The sequence below is a fragment of the Aulostomus chinensis genome, chromosome 4, assembly GCF_037954235.1.
Source record: "Aulostomus chinensis isolate RoL2024-O1b breed Wild chromosome 4, RoL_Achi_v1.0, whole genome shotgun sequence".
NCBI classification, from domain to species: domain Eukaryota; kingdom Metazoa; phylum Chordata; class Actinopteri; order Syngnathiformes; family Aulostomidae; genus Aulostomus; species Aulostomus chinensis.
Genome location: NC_141323.1, coordinates 16,768,766 through 16,794,060, shown reverse-complemented (window position 1 = coordinate 16,794,060; position 25,295 = coordinate 16,768,766). Strand labels below are relative to the sequence as shown.

At 41.6% G+C, this 25,295-nt stretch overlaps 1 protein-coding gene across 2 annotated transcripts in view; it reads left to right on the top strand.

Moving 5' to 3' along the window:
• Window positions 1-25,295, top strand: part of cacna1c (calcium channel, voltage-dependent, L type, alpha 1C subunit) — a 191,661-nt gene that overhangs the window by 46,208 nt on the left and 120,158 nt on the right. For both annotated transcript variants that reach the window (XM_086202096.1, XM_086202095.1), the window contains exons 2-3: window positions 9,390-9,816; window positions 20,185-20,290. In XM_086202096.1, the coding sequence (XP_086058222.1) occupies window positions 9,390-9,816; window positions 20,185-20,290 (533 nt within the window). The remainder of the gene's footprint in view (window positions 1-9,389; window positions 9,817-20,184; window positions 20,291-25,295) is intronic.

The following is a 25,295-nucleotide window of genomic DNA, read 5'->3' as shown; positions in this document are numbered from 1 at the left end:
GACTTTTCTCCACAAGTTATTTGTTTTATCTTTTCTTTTTCTTTCTCTCACTCACTCGCTTCACCCCCGCATTCATTCTGCCTGTCTATCACCAACTCCTTATGTTTCAAGCAGGGATGCTGCTGGCACTGAGTTTTGCCATGTATCAAATATCAGAGCCGGAATTTATTTTAAGCTATTGATCAGCTATTAAAAATCAGAAGAGGAAAAAATGGCTCATGTCTCGGCCATTTCTTGAACAACAAAGTGAAATGTAATTGTCATAGATAAAAGCTTTAAAAAAGAAGAAGGAAGCTAGTGTTAGCACTGAAGTCAGCACTGCTACAGTCCATGAAGTTTGTTAAAAGTACAGTTCAGACTTTCTAACCTCTTAAATTGATAGTGTTTATTTTCTAAAAATCAAATATCCTTGAGTGGTAAATTTAAATTTTTTTTTTTTTTAAAGATGTAGAGAGAAAAAAAAAAAAAAAGAGAATAAATCCAGCCAGTTAGGAGTCCTGACGCTCACTTAATCACAGTGAAACTCTACGGCAAACTTGTCCCCCAGAGGCCACGTCAATGTACCACATTACTGAATGAACTGAGCGAACTTGCTGCTGCTGGCTTTTGCTTCTGCTTTTTCTTTAACAGTACAAAAATAGTTTTGTTGCAAAGACTTGGCACTTAGCTGGAATTTAACACTGCGCTCTGTCATTTTAAAAAATGAGACCTTTTTGGGGGGGGGGGGGGTTGACTTTATTCAATTTCGCCGGCCGAGGGGGTTGATTTGACTCTGAAGTATCAAATCACTTAAAACCATTCAGTCTTATCTTTAGCTCAAAGTTAGCCCTCTGAGGTGGCCTATAGTAATATAGCAATTGTCACTTCAATAGGGATAAATGACAATTAGCTACATTTTATAGTCCCTGTGAGCTGGTTTGATTAATTTCCACGTGCTCTGGCATTTAAAATAGCACAACTGCCTTTGTGAGGATTTTTTTATGACCAAGTTTAATCACAGTGTGTAAGTAGAAGGGCACTCGCGGGGTGCAGACCTCCAGCAAGCCCACTCTTGTTCCATTATGTGCAGATTTTTGCCTACATTTCTGCATATAACACTAACATGATAAGAGCTATTATAAAGTATTGTAGTGGCTGATTGCTAGCAATATTTTGAACTTCATGAACTTTTATGGTCACACCTGTCCCGCTCTGTCTCTCTCCCGGCCAATCAGCTCTTTCCTTGCTCACCTGTTCTCAGTCCCCTCGTTAGAGCTTTGTGTTTACATGCTAAATTAATACAGTTTCCTTTGTTCTTTGTTGCATCCTTGAAGTTTTGTTGACTTCTGTTTTGGTGTCCCTGAGTTATCCTCCCTGTTTTTTTGTTTATCAGTACTCTTAAAAGATCCCAATCGTACCCCCTTCTTGCATTTGGATGCTATTCTCCCAAGTTTTTCCTGTCAATGATCCAAACTTTCATCAGATTCCAGACATCAAAACTTGATGAAAAATTTGTGAAAGATGAAATAATCCTTCATTAGTCCCAAAGAGGGGGAATTTCAGGTGTTGCAGCAGCGAAAGGATAGCAAAACTGGAGCATCGAATCAAAAATGAATAAGAAAAATTCAACCTAAAGCTCGCAAAATGTCCATATGCATGCATATATACTGTGTGTGTATAAATATATATATATATATATATATATATATATATATATATATATATAAACACAAACAAATAAACAAAATAGTAACAGAACAATGAACAATTGATTATTTCAGAGTTTTACATAAAATTTCCTTTAGTGAAATATGGAAATAATCCAACCATGCACTGTAAAACTAATTGGGACACCCTTAAATTTATTTTTCCAAAACTACAACCCCTCCACCCGGGTTTTACGAAACCTAAACTGTTAAAAATTCATTGCAATAAAAAATATTAAAAATGTTTTTATGCGTCTTTCTGCCATGTGACACTATTATGGATGAACTCTCACTATTTATTTATCCAGAAACCTTCTTTTATCATGTAATGTATATATATAAAACCGCATGTTTCAAAAGCATTCGGTCTCTCCTCCTTGACCTCCTGACGACAACCAATCAGTGCTTCATGATCGATATCTTCAGGGCTGGAATAAACCAGAAAGCCCAGGTGACAGTGAGCAATGTGCTGCTGGATACTGAGCACCAGTGCATAATTCAAACACGTGAACTCCCTCGATATGTCACTGTTCCATATCTACCTCGCGTGTGAGGGATTGTTCACGTTGGCGCGCGCAGACTTTCCCGGTTCCCTTCAGCTTCACTTTTCGCTCCAAGTTGTATGTTGGATGTTAATGAATAAATCCATTTACAATAAAGGTTTTTATAACTGACGTTCGCAGCAATTAAAAGTAAAGTGTTGAGTGCTGCAAACACCTGTCGCAAATTGGACATTAACCTAATTTATAAAACAGAGCTGACATGTCTTGCTGGCTTTTTTGTTACAGGCAATAAGCACATTTAACCTCAATAGGCAGAGGCGTGTTTACCACCATTCAGATAACTGAGAAGCACTGCATTTCCAATGTTCAGTAATTGAGCAGGAATATCCCTTGACAATAGGCCGCTCTTTTGTCCATTAGTGGTGAATATTCTGTGTAAAAATACAGTAAATGCCGTTTTCAATTTGTTGGGTTGTCATGATTGTTTAGCCTGCCTGTGCAAGACCATATGATTTACCTCTCGGTGTGTTTTTCTGTGTAAATTACCTGTGTGTCCTACTCATGTTCAGTGGGTTTTCTGTGTGTGTGTCAGTGCATACTGTAATCATCTGCTGGGAGGGTCATAGATCATGGGGAGCAGGTGTGTGTGTGTGTGTGTGTGTGTTGTCTTTCAAGGAGAGCAAGTGTATGTGCATGAACTAGTGTGTTCTTGCATGTGTGTGACAACGTGTGTGTGTGTGTGTGTGTGTGTGTGTCAGTGTATGAGTCAAGGGGAGCAGGTGTGTCTGTGTATTGAGCTCACTCGGCCAGATAATGGCCACATATGGACAGAGTAAGGGAGAGAAAAATGAGAAGCCCACACTCGTGCACACAAAACTAGAAGGACACTATATAAGTGCATGTTTCCACCAAGGCCACCGTAAAAAAAAAACCACACACACACAATATGTTTACCTCTGTCATTGGAACTGCTCCACTTGAACCCCTGCTGGAACTGCATACAGTATCAAGAGTGCTCAACTGCTGTATTTTGATGCATTTCCAAGTGAAGCAGGCTAGAAAGGCAGGAATTAATATTGGGACTGTTGAAGAGTGTGTGTATCCAGAGCGTGTTGCAACGTGGAACAGTAGCCCATCTCTCGCTGTCCACTTATTTGCTGAAGCTCTGTAAAAGGCCTTGTGCATAATCTGGAGTTGTCACACATCCCACTTTCCTAATTATGAAGATATTTGAGCCAGCGGGCCCGTAACTGAAAGAAAAGTGGGTTTGAGGTAGCAAAAGTAAGAAGATACACTGATATGCCATTGTTACTGAAGTGTCCTAGGCTGTACATAGAGCTAAAAATGGAAGATTGATTGACTGAATGGATGTCATGAAATTATTGAAATTTTTTTTTAGTATATGCAGATGTTAGAAAGTGTCATAATTGCCAGAAATCACAATTTGTAGCGCCAAAAAAAATGAAACTCGAAGTGTAATTGCTCAATGATTTTGCCTCTGATTTGGACTTTGCATCATAAAACTGCATGATTAAGTTTTGCTAGAAAGCAGCACTGAAATATACAGATAACTCTGCAATAGGAGAATTGGAGGAGTACTGCGCTATTGTAACATGATTTGGAGTGAAAAAGTAAACCAATTATAAGAACAATATTCGGACAAAGATGACCTGAAACATGTTTTAACATGTGGAAAATACTTTTGGTTCTGCATCCTTGGTGCTAATGATTGATTTCATTACTGACTGTAAATCTGGACTGATAGCTGTTGTATATGTGTAAAAAAAAAAAAAAAAAAAAGTTTCATCTAGCTAGCATTACACTGACAGAGTGACTAGCAGTACAATAAGCAAAGGTTTGGAGTTTGCACCTCTTCTTGGCTTCCTCGCGCTTGCTGTTTTGTGCTAGCTTCTAGTACCTGAAAAAGAAGCATGACAAGAGCAAGATACTGGACCCATTATTGCTCCTGATGAGTAGGTTGGTGCCTTGCAAGGTAGCCTCCACCATCAGTGTGTGAGTGTGTGTGTGAATGGGTGAATGAGATGACACTGTAAAGCGCTTTGAGTGCCGCTAAGGTAGAAAAAAGCTATATAAAATTGAGTCCATTACAAGCTAGCAGCTAGGTTCCTGTGCCCTGTCAGCTAAAATGAAGGCAGACATAAATGATTCATGTTGAAAACTGTTAGTTTAAGCTTTTAAAAAAAAAAATCTTTATAATGTCACTTTAAAACCAAATGAGAAATTAACGGTCTTGCAGATCAGATTAGCGGTGCACTAGCTGCTCTTTTTTTTATCCTAGACAGTGGAGAGCAAGAGAGAGAATAATTGTCAGCTATTTGAAAATGACAGAGAGTGATAAGGGAAAGAGAGTGAGAAGCAGTGAAGCAAGAGAGAAAGAAATGGAGAGATGAGGAGAGTTGGATTGATGGAGGGAGGCGAAAAGGATGTGTGGCTGAAAATGAACTTGTCCGCTGCTGGAGAGCAAATGGAGGGAGTGACAGCTGTATAGATTAGAGAAAAATACGGACAAGGGGTTGGCATGGGGAAGGACAGAGGGGGCTACAAGAAGTTGACTAGTGATGTGAGATAAGAAGAAAAGATGGATAAGGGGTTTGGAGAAAATGAAGGAGGGGGGACGTTGATGGGACTACAGGGGAAGAAGAGAGACGGCCTGTTAATAGGTGTGAAAGGGTGAGGACGATGGAGGGAGGATAGAGGAGAGAAGATGACATCAATAGTCAACTGGCAAGAGATAAGATGAGAGACGAGAAGAGATTTGGCAATGATGAAGAGGACAAGGGAAGAGGAGGATAGTGGTGAGACAGCGCTAGAGGGGAAAGAACAGCCAAAAGAGGTACAGTACAGAAAAGAAGGTAATCTTTTTAAGAAATTCAGCTGAGAGGGTAAACCAGTGGACGTGTGTGTGTGCGTGTGTGTGAATGAAAGTGTGTGTTGCAGGATCCAAAAAGCGTCAGAGACCATTTGGTCAGACTAAATTTTTCCATTAACGAGACGTGGAGTTGGAGCAGCTACAAGTTTAGAGCCCAGTGTGTCGGTCTGCGCGCGCATGTGTATGTGTGTGTCCCTCAATAATTTGTGTCTGATCAGGTGTCATCATCATTTAATTGACTGACAATGACATCACCACTGTCCACCCAGATAGACACCAGTTAGAAAGGAAATGGAAGGGGAGATGAGACAGACGTGAATAAAGACAAAGAGCAGGACAGTAACTTAAGATTTTAGTAGCCTTACAGAGATTTTTACTCCTCTGTAATGAGTCCGTTCCCCCCCCCCCCCCGCTAAAATTTTTACTAGAGCTGTGCAGAACAATTTGCTGTGTTTGTGTGTGTGTGTGTCAATGACATTTCCGAGCGCTGGGAGTTGGGTTGATAACATCTCTCTTCGGTCTTTATCATCAAGGAGATAACAGCTCAACTGACTTGAGTTTGCATCACAACTCGCTGCTCAATTAGGTTCACTCCGAGTTCAATTACTGTTTTTACAGAATAATGGCTGATAATTATGTGCTTCGTTTTTGTCACCAAGGTACATTATGTATGAATCATTCTCGATGATTTGATAGGTTTTCTTTCCCAGTTTGTCAGGTCTCTGCCAGGTCTGTGCAGAACATGTATACTAAATTGTGTATCTCCTATTTGGTGTTTTTGTCTACAGAATGAAATCCTCACATTCCCACTTTGGCGTTCCCAGTTAGCTCATTTAAGTCCCAGTCACACACCCCCCCCCCCCCCCCATTGATTAGATTTTCCATCATTTCTATTGCAAAACTTCCCCCAAAAATCTCTGCAAGGAGCAAGCACGCATAGGAGTTGCAACGGTAGGGCAGATTCGTGAACATGCTCGTACCGTTTGCCCCGCTAACTTAGCCGTCAACATGCTAATGAAAGCAGCATGTTCACGAATCTGCTACCGTTGCAAATCATATGCGTGAATTGTTCCTTGCAATTTCTAGGTGGGAAGTTTTTTTTGGATAAAACTGACAAACATTCAAGATTTTCTTTTTAATTAAAAAAAAAAAACTATATTAATTTTCCCTGTTAATATATTCAAGGAATTAGATATTAAAAGATCACTCGGGTAGCTTTTTAGAAATGGTTTATTCGGTTCAGTTTGACAGAGAAGTCTAATCATCAAACGATTCTAATCAAATATAAACCGCAAACTGTTCTAAAAACAACTGAAGTACAAAAGCTTGAATCCTTGACACATTTATTGATTGACTGAAGTACTGTGGGAGGATTTGTCTACGGGTCGACTGACTGACAGTGATAGTATTAAAGTGAATTAGTGTTACATATTTTCAACTTTCAACTCACATGATGGATGGTTAAATTACCGGATTAAGTCCTGTCAGTTGTGGTTAAGCATCCCAGCCTCATTGTGTTCCCTGGTTTTTATCAGGTCCTACTAGTATCCCTGTGCTCCCCCTTATCGGTCTCCTCTGTTTTTCTCTCCATCTTTTAACCTTCCCTCACCCCCCCCCCATCTCCATCCCTCCTTCATCCAATTTTCATCATCTGTCCTCTCAACCTCTCAGAATACAGGAATCACCACACACACAAACACACATGACATGTTTTGTGAATATGCATGCTATTGGACACACACGCACACACACACACACACACACACACACACACACACACACACACACACACACACACACACGGACATGCGGTCATACAGACAGATTAGTGGGCTCAGCATTATTAAAGTTTTACCCTCCTCTAATCCTCACATACTCTCTCATGCAGGGTGCGTGCACACACACACACACACACACACACACACACACACACACACACACACACACACAAACACGCACTCTCAGTGGGGTTCAGCCTGTGAGAGGGGCAGGCAGTATGAGATAAACTGATCACGCAGCAGTACAATATGCCGAAAGTGATTGTGTGTGTGTGTTTGTGGGAGATAGTGACAAAAAAGACAGATGATGATGCGCAACAGCAGTCAGGAAGCAGATATTAACTCACACTGAAGTTGACGGGGGGAAAGAAAGAAGATTTTCCTTGTAAATACGGACGCAAATGTGTGTGTTTCATTATGCATTATAAATATGTTTAGCATTTTGGTTCTATATTGTTAAAAAAAAGCACACACTTCTTCATAGTGAAAGAAAAACACATCGCATACAAGGCAATCGCTTTGTCTTCTTGTTGTTTTTGTTTTCCCTGCCTTCAGGGTATGTTTTATATCTGCTATAATAATGATAAAGTTAATTTATGTGGCCTTAATCTCGACAAATATGACCAAGTGCATGACATGAAACGGAAAAAAATAATTCGAGGAATAAATCTACTAAACGGCAATATCAATAAAAGAAGTCATAACATATAATTCTCATGTGCGGAGTATAAAATATTAAGATTCAGTCATAAATCTAAAATTACTTGAATGGCCACCACCATCTCAGCAAGCCTCTCTGTCCATCTCGCTGTGAAGCTGGTTTTAGTTTAGTTTTATAGTTTTGATTGATTCACCTGCAAAGTCTTCAGATTTTTCACCAAGGGGCCGTCCACAAATTACTGTTTGAATGACCAATATCATTTTTTGTCACTACTTTTATGCTGGCTTTACAAAAAAAAAAAAAAAAAAAAAAAAAAAAAAAACAGAACACACAAAACAAACAATCATTTTATAATAATCTTTTCTCATGTAGCACACCCATTTTAATTTTATGGAAATAATTTACCCAATATTTACAAGAAATAAGTGTATTTGTAAAAGGTCAAGGTCATGATTACCAGATGATAAAGACACAATTTTTATTTTTTGTATTTAAGATTTCTAATACAAATATTTTAAGGACTAATTATAACTTCCAACTCTTAAGACGGACTTTTGCACTAAAATACTCCTGAAATACGGGAAGTTGAAAAATTATACCCCAAAAACGACCAGACCAGTCAAACCAGTATGAGGGTTGATAGAAAAATGTATGGGTTTGAAGTGAGAGGAATGAGATTTGGTGTGAAAATTGGTGCCCTGGAACTTCTTGTTCCCGTAACAGCGCGTGAAGTTTCTTGCTTATTCTCTGAAAAGTAACTTTGCAGTTAAGTGCTAATGGCACAGCAACATAATGTAGCGTGTGTACATAAACACAATCCATTTTGGTTATAATTGAAACACAACTTGAGTGCATTGTGCCTTCAAATTAGTTTCCAAGGCCATTCTCTATTCTCACGTACTGTTTTTGTGTTACGGAAACACAAACCTGCATTGTCTTAAACCAGAAAGGTGTGTAATCTTGAGCAGGATGAGCGTATTTGCGGAATCCTTGTTCAGATGTCAGAGTGAGGGGTGCTGAGAGGATATTATAACTGTCTTTAATCTGGCTAAGCGTGCAACACGAATAATCCGCTCCCTCTTACTTTTTACTCATTCTTATTCTTGTCTGGGTGATACAACTATATAATCTCATTGAGATTATTGTAATTCTGTCTCAAGTCTTTGCTTTTATTCTGCTTCCCCCCCCCCCAAACACACACACACACACACACACATTTTTGGCATTGCATTTGACTAAACTGGTTGTATTTTTTTGGTTTCAATATTACCATATTCTCTATACTGCTTACGATCGGAACCGGAACAGCTCATTCTTGCCTTTACCCGCTCCGTTTGACTTTTCTTAAAGACTGAACTGTTGTTTCAATTCTTTTTTCTTTTTTCTTTTTACATGCTTTTCAAATGAAGAATATGCAAATAATTTTTCCATATTCTATGAAAAATGAATCAGCAAGTGTTGATGCATTTCAAATTATAATCCTTTATGATTACAAAAAAAAAAAAAGCAGCATGGCAGCCAGATAATCGCTCGCCAAAAGAATCGTGTTTATGTTGAGAGAGGATGCGTGAACAGCACAACTGCCACAATATGCTGAGGAACTACACAGCAGTCAGGTAGCTCTGTCGTTCTTGCTTGCCAGATGGGAGTTTATTAGTCATCAGTCTTATTCTACAGGGAGGAACTTCAGTGTATTATAGGCTCACTAACTGATTTGTCAACAATTCCATCTCTCTCGAGATCTCTAAAGTAAACTACCCAACTGTATCGAATTAGCAACTTCCAGAAATTTAAGAAAGAATGACTTCACTGACAGGAGTGATTTAAGACTTACTGACAGTTTCTTTCTGTTATTTCTTCTCTCCCTTCCAGGCTCCGATTACTCTCCCCCTCCTCCCCTCCCTCGCCCTCCTCCCCCCGGCCTGACAAATGAGCACAGTGGTGGCGTTAGCCATGGAGACCACACTGGGGGCGGGGCCAACCACGGTGTGGGAGTGGTTGGCCTGGCACCTGAGCACATCCCCACACCGGGAGCGGCCCTGAGCTGGCAAGCGGCCATCGATGCAGCGCGGCAGGCGAAGATGATGGGCAACGCTGCATCAGGTGGAGGGGCGGGGCTTGGGTCGGGAGGAGGCGGGCCTATCTCTACGGCTAGCTCCACGCAACGCAAGAGACAACACTACAGTTCCAAGCCTAAGAAACAGACGACAACGACAGCCACAAGGCCGCCGCGAGCTCTCCTCTGCCTCACGCTCAAGAACCCCATCCGCAGGGCCTGCATCAGCATCGTAGAATGGAAGTATCCTTTAAACTCACATTGAAGGGGGAGGGAATGTACGCACCACATTGAAAGTGCTGGGGTTTTTTTTAAACAAAATTGACAGAAATGTCAGTTAGAGATAGAGTAGCAGTCTAATCGGCCGATTTGAGTAAAGCAGGGGTCCAACTGTAGCTAGAGGTTTCAACAGAGATGCTAACTGCTTAGTTCTAAGAAAAGGATTTCAGCTGGGACTCCCCTCCAACTCTGGGCTATCATACAAATGATGATCGCTATGGCCTCAATGTTCGTATCTTGTCAAACGGGACACTCTGCTGACTGCTGTGATTTTGTGGGAGGAAAATGAGAAATGGTAGCCCTGTTTTTACCCCCCCCCCCGTCTCACTTTGTCTAAAGGGCATTTGGAGCTTACATTTACGTCAGGTGGATGGTGATGGAGCCCAAAGTGCGGAGTGTTTTGCTTCGAAATTTACTTTTTGTGAAAGAAGACAAATTTCTCTTCGCAGAGGCAAAAAAAAAAAAGTCTAAAGAAGGAAATTTGTCGCCACGAGGATGAAAATCGGCCTTGTCAATTTTTTGCGTAATCCTGCTGACGAACGTCACTGGGAAAAGTCACCAAAGATCAAAATCCTACAAGGGTGGGTGGGGGGGGGGGGGGTGCCGAAGAGAGTGCAGAGGGTTTGGTGCAGTTAGAAGAGGGACACCCAATTTTGTTCCACCCTCTCATCCTTCTCTTTACCTCTTTTTTTATCTTAATCAATCTCTCTCGTCCTAATCCGTCTTCCCCCCTCTTCCTTTCATTTTCCTCTACACTATTTTCTCCTTTCATCTTACATTTTTTTTTGTTGTTTTCTCACAGGAGGATAAAACAAATTATTTCATTTTCATCCCGCTGCCACACTTCTCCCCCAGCATATCTCCTTCCAATAGCTCTTTCTAACTACATCCATCCTCTCTCCCTCAGGTCCATCCTTGTGTCTGTTCCTCCCACGCTTCATCCATCCTCCAGCACCAGATCCCTCCCCCAATTTATTATCCTTTCGCCAATCCCTGTGTCAGTCCAAATCCCTTTATTCCTGCGGTTCCTTCCTCCCCTGTCCCCTTCCTCTCTAGCTGTCCTCTCCCCTGTACTGTTCTTCCTACTTTTTTAAAAGGTGCAAAAAATGATGACTTAGTTTCCCCTCGGGGAGAGATGGAGGGAGAGAGAGACAGTGAGAGATGGACAGAAATGGTCAGTGTCACAGTCAAAGGGATCTATAATAGGGGAGGGTACACAGGAGCATCGGCTCAGTCACACACAGTCCTGAGAAGGGAGAACGGGGAGGGAGGGGTGGAGGAAACGAGAGGGGCAGGCATGTGGGCGTCGACGAGAGAGATGATAGAGCAGTGTAGCTGAGGAGAGAGGGAGGGAGGGTGGGATCGAGGGGCTCGATGGGAAAGGTAAAGTAAAGAAAAATTCTGGATGAATGTCAGGAGAGGTAGAGAGGATGGGGGTCAGGGGAGGGTCAATTGATGGGGAAGGGGAGGACAGTGTCCTGTAGTGTAGAACATTACAAGCTCCAAGACCAGTTATCAAGTCATTTTTACGTCCAAGTGCCCTCTAATTGGGCATTAAGTGAATTCCTACCATCTTTTTATCGAGGTTCTGAATATTAGATTGAAAAAAATGGAAGTCTGTTCTCTGCATTTTTCTTATTGTTTCTTTGTAAATACCAGCGATGTACTAATCCAACTATGAGATTTATTCTCTTTAAAAGGTTAATTTCTCACCTGCATCTATTGCTTTATTGGTCTGTCTGGAGAATTGTACCAAAATTCCCCAGCCTCATTCCATACAACTTGGTGGAGGGAAAAAGGACATTTTGTGAGAAATCTGGTGAATGGGAAACAGTGCCATTCTAGTTTCCTGTTTCATACACCTTCCTACATTCACCCATTTATCCATCTTCAACCGCTTATCTGAAATAGGTTTACTGAGGTTGTTCCAGCGGGGAACCCCATACTTCCCTTTCCCTGGCAATGGGGGGGGGGGGGGGGGGGGTCGTCCCTGAAGCTTTACCAGGCCAGCATAGAGATATAATCCCTCCACCTGGTTCCCGAGGCCTCGTGGCCTCCTCCCAGCTGGATGTGCCTGAAAAACCCTCCCTTGGGAGGAGACCAAGAAGCATCATTACATGATGCCCAAACCACTTCCACTCCCTAACGGATGACTGAGCCTCTCACCTTATCCGTAAAAGGAGACGCCAGTCAACCCCCTGAAGAATCCCATTTCAGCTGCTTCTATCGGTTCTTTTGATCGTGACCCACATTTCATGAGCCCAGGTGCGAGTAGGACTGAAGATTGACTGTTAGATCAAGAGCTTTGACATCTGGCTCAGCTCTTTTTTTGTGCAGTAAAGCTGCTGGCCGTCTTGTGTATTTACGTTTTTTTTAAAGTCATGGAGCCAATAACGCACCTCAAACTAAACTCCAGCTGTGTAAGGTGTTTTTTTTGGGGGGGGGGGGGCACAAAAAACGAAGTTAATGGGAAAACAAAAATGTGAATAAACCCACTGGGTCATTTAAACAACCTCACCCAAAGACTGATGAGCTCACAGATCATTACCCTCAATTCCCTGCATCATTCATTTAAACCCCTCCGAAGGCAGAGCAAGAGAGATAGCTTTTGGGGAGAGTAAGACACAAGACAGAAATGAAAAGGAGGGTAAATGTGATGGAATCGCAAACAATTACAGAAAATGTTGAAACCTTCCCGTGAAGCCGTCAGTCTGCCTACTTTATCCTCCGCAACTTCTTTAAGAGCTTGTTTGAATTCTGCATGTGTTTGAGGGTGACATTGAGCACTGCATACATGTGCTCCTGTATGTTATACACTAATGCATTGTTTGTATTCTATATGCTTCGCCTGTACGCTTGTGTGTGTGTGTGTGTGTGTGTGTGTGTCTGTGAGTACCTCTGTCTCCAGAGATAGCAGATCCGAAATCTTCCTCTCTGCCTTCTCTGTTACCATGACAACAGCTGCTGCTCTCAACAGGTCGATGGGGCCTGTCTGAGCTCACACATACACAGGCACACACATACACTCTTCAAGAACATATTTGCAAAAAAATGATAAAGGGAAACACACACACACACACACACACACACACACACACACACCTCTCTCTCATGCATGCTGTGTAATTGTAGCATTTACCTGCACGCTGCAAGGTCAGTGTTTGCGACGACAACAACAGCAGGTGCACGTCTAAGCATGTTCTCTTAGGGAAATTACACCAAGTGGTCCTTTTGAACCATTGAGTGCTAACAGCTAAAATGTTGCATCAGCTCACATGAGGGACTCCACTGTTTGTATGCTTCTTTTTTTTTTTTTTTATTCAGTTTGGAAAAAATACTTTTTTTTTTTGACAGAGTTGAGCTTCCAAACTTTATTTATCTTTTATGGCTGACAAAGTCACTCCCTTAAAATTAGATTTTCCGAAAACCTCTATCGCCAATATGACTTCACCAGTAAGCTTCAGTATGCTGATACATGTACTGTATTAATAAACTTGATCCTTATTGAAATACTCTCTAGTGTTGTCTCACTCTTAACAGCTCAGCAGATTTATTATGTTGATGGAAGCTGACCTCAAGGGTTTTTCTAAATTATAGGTCAGGAACCCGTGGAGTGAGTCCTGTTTTTCTATGGGTCTCTGCTTGTCTGGTGTGTGTTATATTTAGCCTCCAGTTACAAGGGTGAATGATTAAGTTTGATGCATTTTCGTCCCAGGCTGAATGAACCGTATGATCTTGCAGCTAATAATGTTAACGGGTCAATCCTTAATCCAAACATCAACAAAAAAGAAGCTCCAGCGAGTAAATCTTGAATCGTTTTTTTTCTTTTTTCTCGAGGGGGATTCCTTGAAGAGTTTGTTTAAATTTTTCTTGAGTTTTGTAAGAACCACATGATAAGGTTTTGGGAGAGGAGAGTCACGATAACGTAGTTAGCAGTGAGGCGGCTGCAGACATTGTTAAGGACGCGCTTGTGAATGATACACAGACGCATCGAATGTTTCAGGCCTCATTTCTCACGCATGTCAAGAATGCTGGATCAGTACTTTGATGGTATATCGAATCTGGCACCAGCTAAAGGGAATAAATCTCCAGACTGCGCAACCTGCAAATTGCCTTCCTTTTTAAAAAAAAAAAATGTTGACAAAAGAGGAAGGAAAGTAGTGCGACAGTATTGGTCTGTGAGTCATGAGGGGTTGGGCCAATGAAACTGCCACTTGCCGGTGTGCACTGCTGGGTAATTTTTTTCCCTTGGTCCTTCAGATTGTGCATCAGTGGACATCTTCTGTTGCAGTTTTAGGCTGAGACGTCAGAAGTCACACAATTTGCTGCTCCATAACATTTGATGACGCCATTTATCCATGCAAATAAATTATACACAGTGAAGACGTTGGTCTTTCTTCCCTCCCCTTTCACAACATAGTCTTGTAAAACAAAACAAAAGCATCATGGACGAGTGGGAGTTGAGTCTGCTTATGCTAGCTTAGTGTTCACTTGTTAGGCAGAGAAGGGACTTTTTATTTTCAACCATTAAACTGCAGTCGGTATACAAATTCTTGCTGCATTATATCAACTGTAGAGGTCCTATAAAGGCTGGAAAACTTGCTGTAGATGTTAGCTTCAGAACTGGGGGGGGGGGGGGATTTTCCATTACGTCTGTAATTTTCTCCCTGTGTAAGCACCGTTTCTGCTCCATTTTTGTTGTTCGAAGTCTTTGAAACGCTGTAAAACGTAAGGATGTCCTGTCTGTGTTCATACCATAACACGGTGTGTAAAATCATGTTGAAGTAGCTTACTGCCGTGTCTGATTCAGTGTTGGGAGGTTCTTGGCTGCAGGACGTCAGTGACGTCAGGACGACATCAACACCGATTGGCTTTCGCGACCAGGTGTTAAATCATAATTTGGTTACATTTTCAGAGCTGACTGCAGTTAGTGAACAATATGCATTTACACTACATGCTATTCTTAAGATAGAACAAGTCATAAATCAAAATGAATGATTTTGTGGTTGAGATACTGCAAAAAAACAAAACAAAACAAAACACAGCACTATGAGTTTTAGCTCCTGCTCCAATAACGGTCAAAACACGAGGGGAAAAACCAAGTTTGCAGGGGTAGTTTTCACCAAACAGTGTCAATAATGACACACTTTTCGGGCACAACAGCAGCTTGAAATACAAAATATGCAGAGACGGATACGTCCATGGAATTGCATCACCACTTAAATTTCACCGACAGGAAACTTTCATTCGGTCAGCAGATGAGGCTGAAAAGATAGTGAAATTCAGTACTGTGTATGTCACATGCTTTGCTGGTCAATTTAAGGTGTAGCCCCTAAATTTTCTGCTTGCTCTCCTAAAAATTCTCAGCCAGAGGCTACAGTGCTCCTAGGAAAAAGGTTAGTCTGGAGCAATGAATTACTGTCTGATCAGACCAACAAATGTCACAGAGTAGCAAATGGTGTGATTTGGTATTAATTACATACATACATAAATACTGATGTCAGCTTTGCTACAAATGTGAAATGTACGTTTTTTTGTACAGTACGTGTCTAATGGGTCATGTTGCGCAAAGGAAAAGCGGTTTAGAGGAGGAGATGCAAGAGTGTTGGGCAGTGCTTAATTTGCAAATCATCAGATGCCGGAACACAAAGTACATATGACGGCTCAGGGGTGAGAGAGGGGCACAGGTCCCGGATCATATACAGAAAACAACATACAAATGCCCACTTGCCATGATGTGGGACTTATAAGCCTCCATTTCAAATAATATCCATGGTATAAATGTTATGACGACAATTCACAAGTTATATAGCCTCCTCTGCGCAGCACAGGTGAATGCCCATATCACCACAGGTGGGACTTAAGAGTCTACAGTCAGCAATTCCTTTCTCAACAGGTCTAACTTGTAAAACAAACAAAAAAAGAGCTCACAATAAATCACACAAATCTTCCATTATTATTATTACGGTATTTAAAGATTGGCACGGCGGCCTATTATTAGACGGTATGCTCACCATTTAGTTGTCCTAGACACCCCACATCACGTTAGACCCGGCTTGGCTAGCTGGAGGTGAACCTGGCTAGCTGTGGCGGCGCTAGCCTCCTGCTGCAGCCGATTTTGATCGTCAACATGACCGCTGCAGCTGCCCTCGTCGCCGCTTGTGGAGGCTTTTCTGACTTGATTTAAGCGTCATGCGACTCTTCCTTCTTTTTGAAAAAAAAACAGCAAATTTAACTGTCTTTTTGACATGTTGGCGTTGAAATAGTAACTGTTTATTTCCTCTCTGCTTGCTCCTCAGAGGCGGCGAATTTCGAAAGGTTATTTGTTTGTGTCAGGGGCGTGGTTTGTTGGCATCAGCGCATCAACGGATCTCCGACTCTTTCAAATGACGTTGAATCTTAATAAAAAAACATGAAATTCTAAGGATTTGGTCTGTACATTCATGTATGCACATTATTATTGTATTTTAAACATTTTTAAAACGTTTTCATATTTTCTTTTAATACAAGAGGTACCGGATCTGCCCAAATAACTACCGGAACTCAGGGAGGCCAAAATTCAGAGGTGCTGGATCTTCTTCCGGCAGGATCCGGCTCAAATTAACCCCTGGTTGGGATTCTCAACAAATTCTCTTCTCGACTAAGCAGAGTTCACTCAAGTGGAGGTACCAGTTAGGATTTTCTCTTCAGACAGCAAAGACTATGAAGACTAAGACCTCAGTAATAAACGACCAAGGGAGAGGTTCTTGTCAAATGAGGCACCTGAACCAGCAGACGGTTTGGTAAACCAGGACAGTGACACTGACTGTGAGACCAGGACATGGCTAACTTTTGGGAGCTAGCTTGTGTGACTTTGCTGTGACTCTGACTGTGAGACCAGGACATGGCTAACTTTTGGGAGCTAGCTTGTGTGACTTTGCTGTGACACTGACTGTGAGACCAGGACATGGCTAACTTTTGGGAGCTAGCTTGTGTGACTTTGCTGTGATACTGACTGTGAGACCAGGACATGGCTAACTTTTGGGAGCTAGCTTGTGTGACTTTGCTGTGACACTGACTGTGAGACCAGGACATGGCTAACTTTTGGGAGCTAGCTTGTGTGACTTTGCTGTGATACTGACTGTGAGACCAGGACATGGCTAACTTTTGGGAGCTAGCTTGTGTGACTTTGCTGTGACACTGACTGTGAGACCAGGATGTGGCTACCTTGTGGGAGCTAGCTTGTGTGACTTTGCTGTGACACTGACTGCGAGACCAGGATGTGGCTACCTTGTGGGAGCGAGCTTGTGCACCTTCGCTACGCTGGAGGGCGAGATGGTCCGCGACCAGTTCATAGAACTCACCAACATCCCAAAAGTGCGTGACACTTTTTTTATTTGACCTAGCTGATGTGTCAATGTCAAGCGATAACTTCTGTGCTTCAAATGGAATGTGAAGCATTATGAGCAGCTACTCTAACTTGTCAAATGCCATGCCCAGCTCATTGCTCTCCCTCAAATGTGTCAGAGGTCAGTGCCCCCCCTAGTCTGCACCCACCATTACTCACCATATTAAATCAAGACCAGTGCCATTCCAGTGGTGTATATATCCCTCTGCGTCTGGACACCGGTGCCAGTTTGTCTCTCCTGAATGTGAATTTGAGTTTTTCAATTCCCTGCCAATACCCACACCCTTTCTTATGTAGCCACAGTGACTCCAGAATTGATCTGGCAGGCTCTCAGAGTGGTTGTTCATGATGAAAGAAGGCAGACTCCTAAAAGGGCACCATGGGTCTGACATATGTAGTATTCCCTCTGCAATACATTATATTTGCAGTCTTGTTCTATAAAAAACAAACCAACTGTTAGACTCACCAAGTTTTCTTCCATTATATATTTTTTAAGCATATTGGGCCCTCAGAAAGGGGACTAATTTGGAACAAAAAGAATATCCATCCATACATTTTCTATACCGCTAATCCATTATGGGTCGGGGGGGGGGGGGGGCTATCCCAGCTGACATCAGGCGAGAGGCGGGGTTCGCCCTGGGCGAGTGGCCAGTCCATTGCAGGGCCATCAGGAGCAATTAAGGGGTTCAGTATCTTGCTCAAGGATACTTCGACGTGGTCACTGGGGGAAGTGAGGATCGAACCAACAACCCTTTGGTTGCTAGACGGCCACTCTACCTCCGAGCCATGCTGCCTCAACAAAAAAGAATAATTCCTTGCATTTCCTGAGGGAGGGATGAAGGAGGAAAAAGAGTAATTAAAATGAGTAAATGAACTTCAGAAAGGGGAGAATTCTTTTCAGCTAAACTAGAAATAAAAAGTAACAATCTAGAAAATAACTTGGAAATCTGTTTAAAGTGGAAAAATTGGTTTTGCTGCAACATTAGTACTTGGCAAAGGTATGCGCTCTGAGTGCCCTGTACTTTATTCTTAATTAGGAATCAAACTTAGTTATTGTTTATCCTCTAGAGTCGGTGTTCTGACAGTGCCTATTGTCAGTATAATGCTGTTTATATTATCATACAAGTTCTGGAGTCTAGACAGTTTTGACATACTGCTTAGAAGTAGGAATTGTTGGAAGGAAGTAAGGAAGAATGGAGGGATATCAGAGGGGAGCAAAGAGAGGTGGAAGGAGGTAACATCAGTGGCGGTTAGTAATTGTGTTGATGAAAACCAGACCTCTGCTGTCTCTCCTTCACATTTTCGCTTTCCTTTATTCTTTCGCTCCTCTTTCACTTTGTCTCCCTCTCTCTCTTTCGCTCTCTGAGGCCAAAAATAATGAGGTCACTCCCCTCTCAAGGACCTTTCCAAATAAAAACTCTCGTCTCTCCTCTCTTTCTCTCTTTCATTCCATCTCGCTTTCACTCTTTCTGTCCACATCCTGTCTTCCACGCGACAACCCTGATCCTCGTCGCACCCATATTAGGGCATGCAGTGTCTCTCTACCCCCCCCCCCCCCCCAGCAACACACAAAGAGGTTCCTAAGTGTCCCAATATGTCTTAGTGTTAACAAAAAGATAAACTTAACAGCTTTGATCTCAATCATTGTGTCTATTGGTTGTGCACTCTCTGGTGTGTGTGGACAGTGTATCTGCTTACATAAGAATATTTAATAATATCGCTGTAAGATAACATGCTTGCTATGAACACACTTTACATCGCTGAGATCAGAAGTTGGGGGCTGTGTACCTGGACTTTTTATATCCTTATGTGGGGCTGGGTTCCAAGGACCAAATACTTCTCTGTCTCTGTTGTAAACAAAAATGTAACTGAGGACTACAGAGGTCTTATTGAAATGATCCCAAACTGTTGGCTGCCTTTCTCAATGTCTGTGTTTGCATATTGTAATTCCCCCATAAACAGTTCCATACCTTAAGACACACATATATATATTTAAAAACTCTCATAATAACGACTGCTCACCATTGATGGAGTATTGGCTTTGAACATCTTGCCAATGTAACATCACATGATCTCGTATCTTTAAGGGAATAGTTCCCAAACTTGAAGTCCTGCTTCCACTGAAATGTTCAATGTGCTAACTCTGTTGGACTGGAGGCCCCAAATAACATGATTTAGACAGTCAGGATACCCTGCTCCTGTTTATCCATTTTGAACATAATAGGAATAAAAAATTTGGTACTACATCTTTTCTGACCCAGGAGGAACCGCTTATCGGCCCAGAAGTTAATCACAGCAGACGTAGGAACAGCGAAAAACATAAAACGCCGGTTTATTTTGATCATATTTGATTGGATTTTAGAGGATACAGCAGATTTTCTTTTTTGGTGCACTGTACTTGACATAGCTGTGGTTATCCAGAGGGGTACACATACTCCAATTTTGGAATCATGGCCTTTTTACTTGGCCGTCCTTAGTAGTATCAGGTATTGAAATTTGGCTCCGCTGACTTTAACATGAATCAGTAGTCATATAAATCAGTCAACAACATGAGAAAAGTTTAATGATCAATTTTGAGCTTAAAGCTATCGTGTATATAACATCAGTGTTCCTTACATTCCAACCACGTCCAAATGAGTTGTCACGATGCTTATTTAGCTCATCGCCGCTAGCTAAATCTGTCTGCATTCATATGGAATTTGTGTTGCTATTCCTGCACTGCTGGGAGGATGTACACTGTATACCACATCAGAGTCTTCCACTGGCCGAGCGGACTACCTCTGTTTAGCCCTCTGCTAACTCAAATGTGGACGAATAACTTAACGACATAACGTTTAGAAACTGGCCCGAGACCCTGAACCCTAAGATGAATAACTAAGTTGATTCATGACCTTCTCTCTGTGTTCTACCCTAGTACCGTTTTCATTCCTTAACTTTCCTCTCAGACCATTTGAGATCATCATCCTGATGACCATTTTTGCTAACTGTGTGGCCTTAGCTGTCTACATCCCCTTCCCTGAGGACGACTCGAATGCCACCAACTCCAATCTGGTGAGTAGTGCACATATTTTCATTCGCTGGTTTCCTGGTGAATGCGCTCGCTTGTTGTTTGGTTGGGGATTTCAGTCGCTGGTCGGCTGTTTCCAGCAATGTTTTATTTAACACCTGAGCTTCCTTTGGGCAATTTCTATCCTAGCATACATGTTATGACTTGAATGTGTAATTTACGAGTATTTATTTATGGTGACTAGTGTCATTGAGCAGCATGTAATGCGTACATTTGCAGATGATTGTGTGTGATTGCTTCCTAGAGTCATACAAAGGTCAATCAGGACATAATGGTAAAGGATTTGTATTGGCTACACTTAAGCTGCATATGATCCATTCTTTACTGCACTCTACTGGGATTTCTCAACCCACAGCCTGTTATTGTTGCACAATCTGAAGATATAAGTGGCAAGAAAAAGGTTTGGCATAGGTCGCCTCTGCTAAGGATGCAGTACCACATTACGGAGCCAGAAAAAGTCCAACTGTTGTTAGTCTAACTGAAATTGAAATTTTCAAAGCTTGTCAACCTAGATAATTTGATTTGGAATTGAATTAGTCTGGCATGTACATGCTTTAAGCAGCACCAAATTGGCCTGGTGTGTTCGGCATTCCCTAACTAACCCTAGAAGTGGTACAGCACATTGTCGAGGGGGGCCAGACGAAATGAGGAGACAAACTTTATGCTTGCTCAGCTTAAAGACGTGTCTGTTTTTATTTCATAAAATCTTTGGATTTAAGTCCGCTGTTTTGGTATGCAGACTCTGGATGCAGACCTGCTCCTATCAATTCATCGATTTTTTTTTCACCACTCATGTATATAAAGGCACAATAATTGTCCAATTAAATGAGCTAACAGAGCTATAATCAGCTGCAGGCGTATAACGATGCAGGTATATCCAGAGTGTAACTTGTTCTATTGGTGAAAAACTCAAAAGTGGGAAGGAGCAACATGTTCTCCGCCGTTGCCCTTGATAATGACGTTCAGCTTTGAGGCTCACTGAGGCTGTGAGGGATTTCAACCGAGGACTCTTTAGTTGAGTTGAATAAAATCACGTGAGTTGATCCGAACGAAGACGAAAAAGAACCCTGCTGGTGACTGAACATTTGAGACGAGGAGACTGAGAAATTTCAAGTTCGCCTTGACTTGTTTTGATTGAGGACTAGCTTTGTGGTTGCCAAAATGTCATCGACTCTAATGTAGTAAATGTACTGTAATTGAATAGAATTAACACAAAACAAAACAAAGAACAATGTTTTTAAGTCTGCTTTTCTAACAGTTCTTTGCCAAACTGCCTGCGCACAGTGGTGTGAGTGTGTAAAACAATATGCTATGTATATAAACCAATATGATTTGCTTACAGCAGTTCAAGTGTGTGTGTGTGTGTGTGTGTGTGTGTGTGTGAGAGAGTGTGTGAGTGATTGTATTAAAGAACTGAGGACACTAATCCCTCTGAGGTCAAGTAACATCTGTCACTCTCTCTTTCTTTCATTCTTTCCAAGAATGAATGCATCTACTAATGCCGGGGTTTGTGGCCTCGTTGTGCTCTTTGCTCACTCAACATTCGCTGAGAGAATTGATTCAGTGTCAGGAATCTTTTTCTTTTTCTTTTTTTTTTTTAACCACGTACGAGCAAGATAAATATTCAGCAGCTTGAAAGTAAGGAGAGGTCAAGGATCTCACGATGAGACGATCCAGGAAATTTTCCCTTTTGACATTTTTTTTTTTTTACAAAGTTGCTTGTCATCTCTCATTTGAGAAATCACATTTTTTTCCTTTTGTTTTTACTCTCAATATCAATGATAGTGTGTGTGTGTGTGTGTGTGTGTGTGTGTGTGTGTGTGTGTGTGTGTGTGTGAGTCAGTAGAAGAGTAAATAAGGCTGACAGAGGACAGCTGTTTTCATCTTCTCAATCTGTGTCCACCACCTACTCTCTTCCTCCATTTAGCTCTCCGAAGACTGTAGGAGGCCATACTTATATTAATGTCTGACTGCAATTACATCACTTTTCCTCTAATAGAACCTGTGTAAAAGCTTTATCAATTGACTGTCGGTGAGCGCATTATATTTTACGTGCAAAGACATTGCTTTGATACCTCCGCTTGTATGTTAGCTTCACAATTATTCAAACCTGGGTTGAAGTTGGATCACTGAACCATTACCAAAGTTCATTTGTAACCAGGGCGGCAAAACAAATCTAAATGAACCGCAAATCACAGATATGATCGAATGATTGTCAAATGTCAGTTATGTATCAAAATGCCAGACTTGCAAAAATACCTTTGCTTTTCACAGATCGTTTCAAACATCACACCATCATCTTTTAAATGTTTTTTTTTCCCGATGAAGGTGGAAATTAACGTTCCCTTTAACATCACTATTCATATCTCAGTAGCAGTCAAGATCATTGTTTTTTCTTTTCTCTTTTTTTCTTCTTCCAAATTGTGCAGCCGTATTTGAAGCAATTTAGATTTGGTCGGCACCTGAGTGTGATTGTTGGTTTTACAATTGCGCCGATGAACTGCACCGCCATCTTTACACTTTAATGAGCAATTTTAAGACATGAGTCAGCGTGTCACATTCATCTTTTAGTGCTTCGACACTGAGTTGAGGAGACTTAAACCTCTTGTTATACTTTTTTGTCGTCCTCGCCATGGTTTAGCGTTGTTAGCATTTCGGGGGGCCCCGGGCGTGTAGATGTGTGTCATTTGCAAAAACAGTCTTAAACAAACTTTTTTCTTTTCACAACAGCTGCATCCCGATGACTGTCTCCATACTCTAACAGTGCTGTGTGTCTTTACTCCTGACCGTGTGTGAGGCAGCACAATCAATGTGCCTCCTCCCCTCCCCTCCCCTGTTACCTCCCCTCCCCTGTCAGATTTGCAGAAGTCTTTCTTATGTAATTCCAGAGATCTGTTGTATTGCTTCCAGTACAAGATTTCTATTTCTGTACACATCCCATAATGTGCTGCTCTGTCTCCTTGACAACATACCCAATAATAGCAGAGGGAGAGGTTGTCATGGATATGGTAACCGTAGTGATGCTCCCTCATACGTCCTTGGTTACACAGCAAAGACGGGTAGGAACCAAAGCGCGAGAAAGTCTCGATCAGTGAGGAAATACGTGCGACACTTTCCTCGTTCAACCAATTTTTTTTTTTTTTTTGAAAGAGTCAAATAAGATGTTCCATGGCTGTAAAGCTTGAGAGGAAAACTTGTGTTCGCTCCTTTCCTGCAGCCTTATCTTTGTCTTTTTCTCGGTTTCCCCATCTCCTCGGTAATTTCCTCCGTTCGCTTCCTCTAATCAGATCAGTATGGATACTTTCAGATTGACCAGATAATGTTGTCATAACCAAGCAATTAGCCAATCAATACACCTGATTAAGACACTGATTGAGACACACTTTTGACATCAAACCCCCGAAGCAATAATGAAGCTTAATAGGATTCTGAGATAATATTGGTGTGCGTGCGCGCGTGCGTGCGTTCAGGTCTTGCTGGTTTGTTCATTTCTAGATTGTGCGTATACATTTGTTTAATGCCAGCTATGTTTGTGCTACATTCATGATTCTGTGTTTACTGGGGTTCACGGTTGTTCACGGTCATTTGTCATTTGTGCGCGTGTGTGTGTGTGTGTGTGTGTAAGCGGTAGGTGACAGACTGTTCAGTGGCTGTGAGCAATAAACACCTTAAAGTCAATTAATCATCCTTTAGAGGGTAATAGATCCCATCACAAAACACACACACGCCTCAAAGTCTTTGTGTATGGAGCCCTGGGGTGTCGATAGAGAGATTTTTTTTTTTAAATTCGTTGGCATAGAGATAGAAAGAAAAAGCTTTTCGAGGATACAGTTATTTTTGCCACAGGATATAACCAGTTCACTCTCTGTGGTTATTTTGAGGCCATAATTACACAAAATATAAAATGACTAAATAATAGAAATAATTGTATTCCAAAATAGCTAGATTGTGAGAACAAGTTACAATTAAACAACTAATTTGAAGGAATAAATTATACCTTGTGGCCCCAGAATAACTAAGTGAAGGAACAAATTTGATCTTTTAGCCTCAAAACAACTAAATTGAGGGAGCAAGTAAAATCTTGTGGCCTAAAAGTAACTCAATCAAGGGAAGAAGTTTGATCTCATGGTCTTAAAAGAACTAAATTGAGCGAACAACTTATATCTCGCTTCCTCCAAGTAACCAAACTGAAGGAAGACGTTCTAATTAGACAATTAACACTATTCTTGTCTCTCTCTGGCCAGTACAGGGCTCCTTTCTCTTGTTTAACGCTTAAAACCTAGAGGGGCACTTGGAGAGTACAGATCTCCCACCATGAGGGCAAACAGGCGACCCCTCAAGTGTGTCAAAGTCTGGTCAAATATCTTCACATTGATGGTCAAACAGCTTTTCCATAATCAGGTTATTTGGAGCTCAATGCGGCTGCAGCAACCATTTTGTTTGCCCGTCTTTCTTTCCTTCTTTTTTTTTTTTTTTTGGAGCAAATTGATTAAAAAAAAAACTGCATAACCAAGATTCCTTTATTCATCACCTGTTGCTCCAGTGTCTGTCTGCTGTCTCTCTCTCTCTCTCTCTCTCTCTCTCTCTGCTGCTTTAGAGGTTCAAGTAAACACGCCGTTCCTTTGGCGCTACTCTGCTTGTCGCAAGGAATGCCTATTTATAGATAGAAGGAAGGAACGATCAGCCTCACGGTGATGGTGGCGTGTGACGACGGTGTGTGTGTTGCATTATATAGTGGAATGTATCTACTCATCATGCGTCCACAGAAGAGGATATTGTTTGTGTTTACGTGTGGGAGTGTGTTAATATTTGAATTTAATGCATTTTTCAGTAAATTCCACTTAAACTGACAGGGACGAGCAAATGAGTCAGTGTTTGTGTGAACGTGCATGTTCACTATAAAACATATAAATACCAATGAGTATGATTCACTACTAATCTAGAGCTTAAACTATGAGCCGCATGACTATTTTGAGACTTAATCACTCA